The 1,932-nt window shown below is 34.9% G+C and overlaps 1 protein-coding gene across 1 annotated transcript; it reads right to left on the minus strand.

Moving 5' to 3' along the window:
- Positions 1–6: 6 nt before the first annotated feature.
- LOC110428925 (UDP-galactose/UDP-glucose transporter 5B-like) lies at positions 7–1,870 on the minus strand (the record flags this gene model as incomplete). The annotated part of the gene is made up of 6 exons (XM_021444847.1): positions 1,769–1,870; positions 1,543–1,608; positions 1,146–1,244; positions 710–789; positions 251–363; positions 7–143 (listed from the first exon to the last, which is right to left on the minus strand). Coding segments are annotated over exons 2-6 (444 nt in total), but the record flags the coding sequence as incomplete, so codon positions are not given.
- Between the last annotated feature and the right edge of the window lie 62 nt (positions 1,871–1,932).

A 1,932-nucleotide genomic window follows, 5' to 3' on the forward strand; every position in this document is an offset into this window, starting at 1 on the left:
CATTGTCTGTTTGAGGCTATTAAACTTACAACAGGACAGCAAAATATCACTTACAGTGGAAAGTAATGCAATATCAAAGAAACAATCATTGTGACGATAAACAAAATCTATAGCTGGAAGCAAATGTCCCTGTAATATAAGACCTAAACCAAACAGAGAAAAGTTTACACAATCAGCAAAAGCAAACAAACCAAACCTAAAGGTAAAGCAGAGGATCATTCCTAAAATAGAGCATGAGAAGGAATTTTACCTGTCAAGCTGAGAACACAAGAGCACAATGTTGTGTAGAATATTTGATTGTGTATTTCCATATCATAGCCTTTGAATAGTTTATCTTGAAATGTGCTTGTGAAGCCATCAAACCTATGAAACAAAGAAATGAGCATCTAATGCATCAAAAACGTTTTCCCCTGAAAGTTGAAAGCATTCAGAATTGCAATGCTAGTTGGATTGAGACTAAAGAAATACTTCAGTCGAAAGTAGCCTTGTATGAAGGAGCCGTTATTGACTAATATAAGTCAATCAATGCTACAGATATCATCGATTTTTTTTTTTGAATAATAACAGATATCAGCAATTAATAAGCAATTGAGAGTTTAGACCTACCATTGTACATACATGATTTTATATTTTGAATATCCAATTTCAGAAAGGATGAACAAATACAAAATATCCTTTATGGGGAGAGGAATAAGTTTCAGATTGATACCCAAGATAACCAAGCATCAGGGAAACGCCCCAAACAGTATTTTCTCTTCCTTTGCTGTAAGGACTAATGTCAGTTCCTGCCTATGGGGAAGGCAGAATTAGTTTAAAAATATTAGAGTTATAGCACAATCTAAAGCAGCTAATCTGCACTAAAAATAACAAGAAATCATCATGTATAGAATGAATCACGTATGACAGCAACCATCAGATAAAGCAGCTGAACCAATATCTATTTATAATACCATGGTTCAATGCTTCATGACTTTATATATCTATTCTCCTTCCATCCACCAATAAAGCTCTTATATAAACCAAAGCAAATCATGTACATGGAAATGAAGACATGCTGAGAATCATCAAAGCATCCGAGGCGTAAACGACCACAAGGAAAATAATGAAATCGGAATTAGTGATGTTGACAAAGACCAGAATTTTACCGGAAACAGTATAAATATTGAACAACCTAGGGTCACCAGAAAAGCCACCAGATAGTCAAAACCCTTATATGTCTTCTGCATGATGAAAGTGCCCCAAATCTGTATGAAACAAAAGTAGAAAAGAAGTCAGAAAACTTTGCCACTTGAAAGTGATAATAAGAAATATGGGGAGAGGGGGGGAAGGGATGAACTAGCGTTAGGCATCCATTAGATGAAATTGAAAAAAATCATCCTCAGACAATGAGCAACATCATATTTCATGGAAGGATATAAGACATACAACATAAAATTAGGAAGAAAGGATGTTTGCAATGACCTTTAGTCCAAAAACTTACACAACCATTTGGATAAATAGTATGCATAAACCTTCATAATTAGTCATGCAAAATTAACTTACCATAACAGGTATCATTTTGGCACACTTAGCAAGAGTCTGAACTGGAAAGCTGACATACTTGAGGGCCTAAAACACACAAATGTTGTCATTAAAATTATACCATGACTGCATCTAGAGGTGCTTATTAAAGCAAATTTATGTTCAATACAAAATACTGTCTGCAGATTAGAGTTTTTGTGGAGAGCAACATCATCATAATAATGCTGATATAAGGAGAACGCTTTACCTCATACTGACATGTTGTGGTTAGGATGTTTGATACCGATATGAGGCAGTACTTATAGACTGGAGCAACAGGATCCAACGCTTTCCTACTTGCCTAGAAAGAGAAAATAAAAGCAAATGAAAATATATCAGCACATCTTGCCATCTTCTGTGTGAGATTCATCT

Source organism: Theobroma umbraticum, unplaced genomic scaffold, assembly GCF_002168275.2.
Source record: "Theobroma umbraticum cultivar Fairchild unplaced genomic scaffold, ASM216827v3 scaffold_4602.0, whole genome shotgun sequence".
Classification (NCBI taxonomy): Eukaryota; Viridiplantae; Streptophyta; class Magnoliopsida; order Malvales; family Malvaceae; genus Theobroma; species Theobroma umbraticum.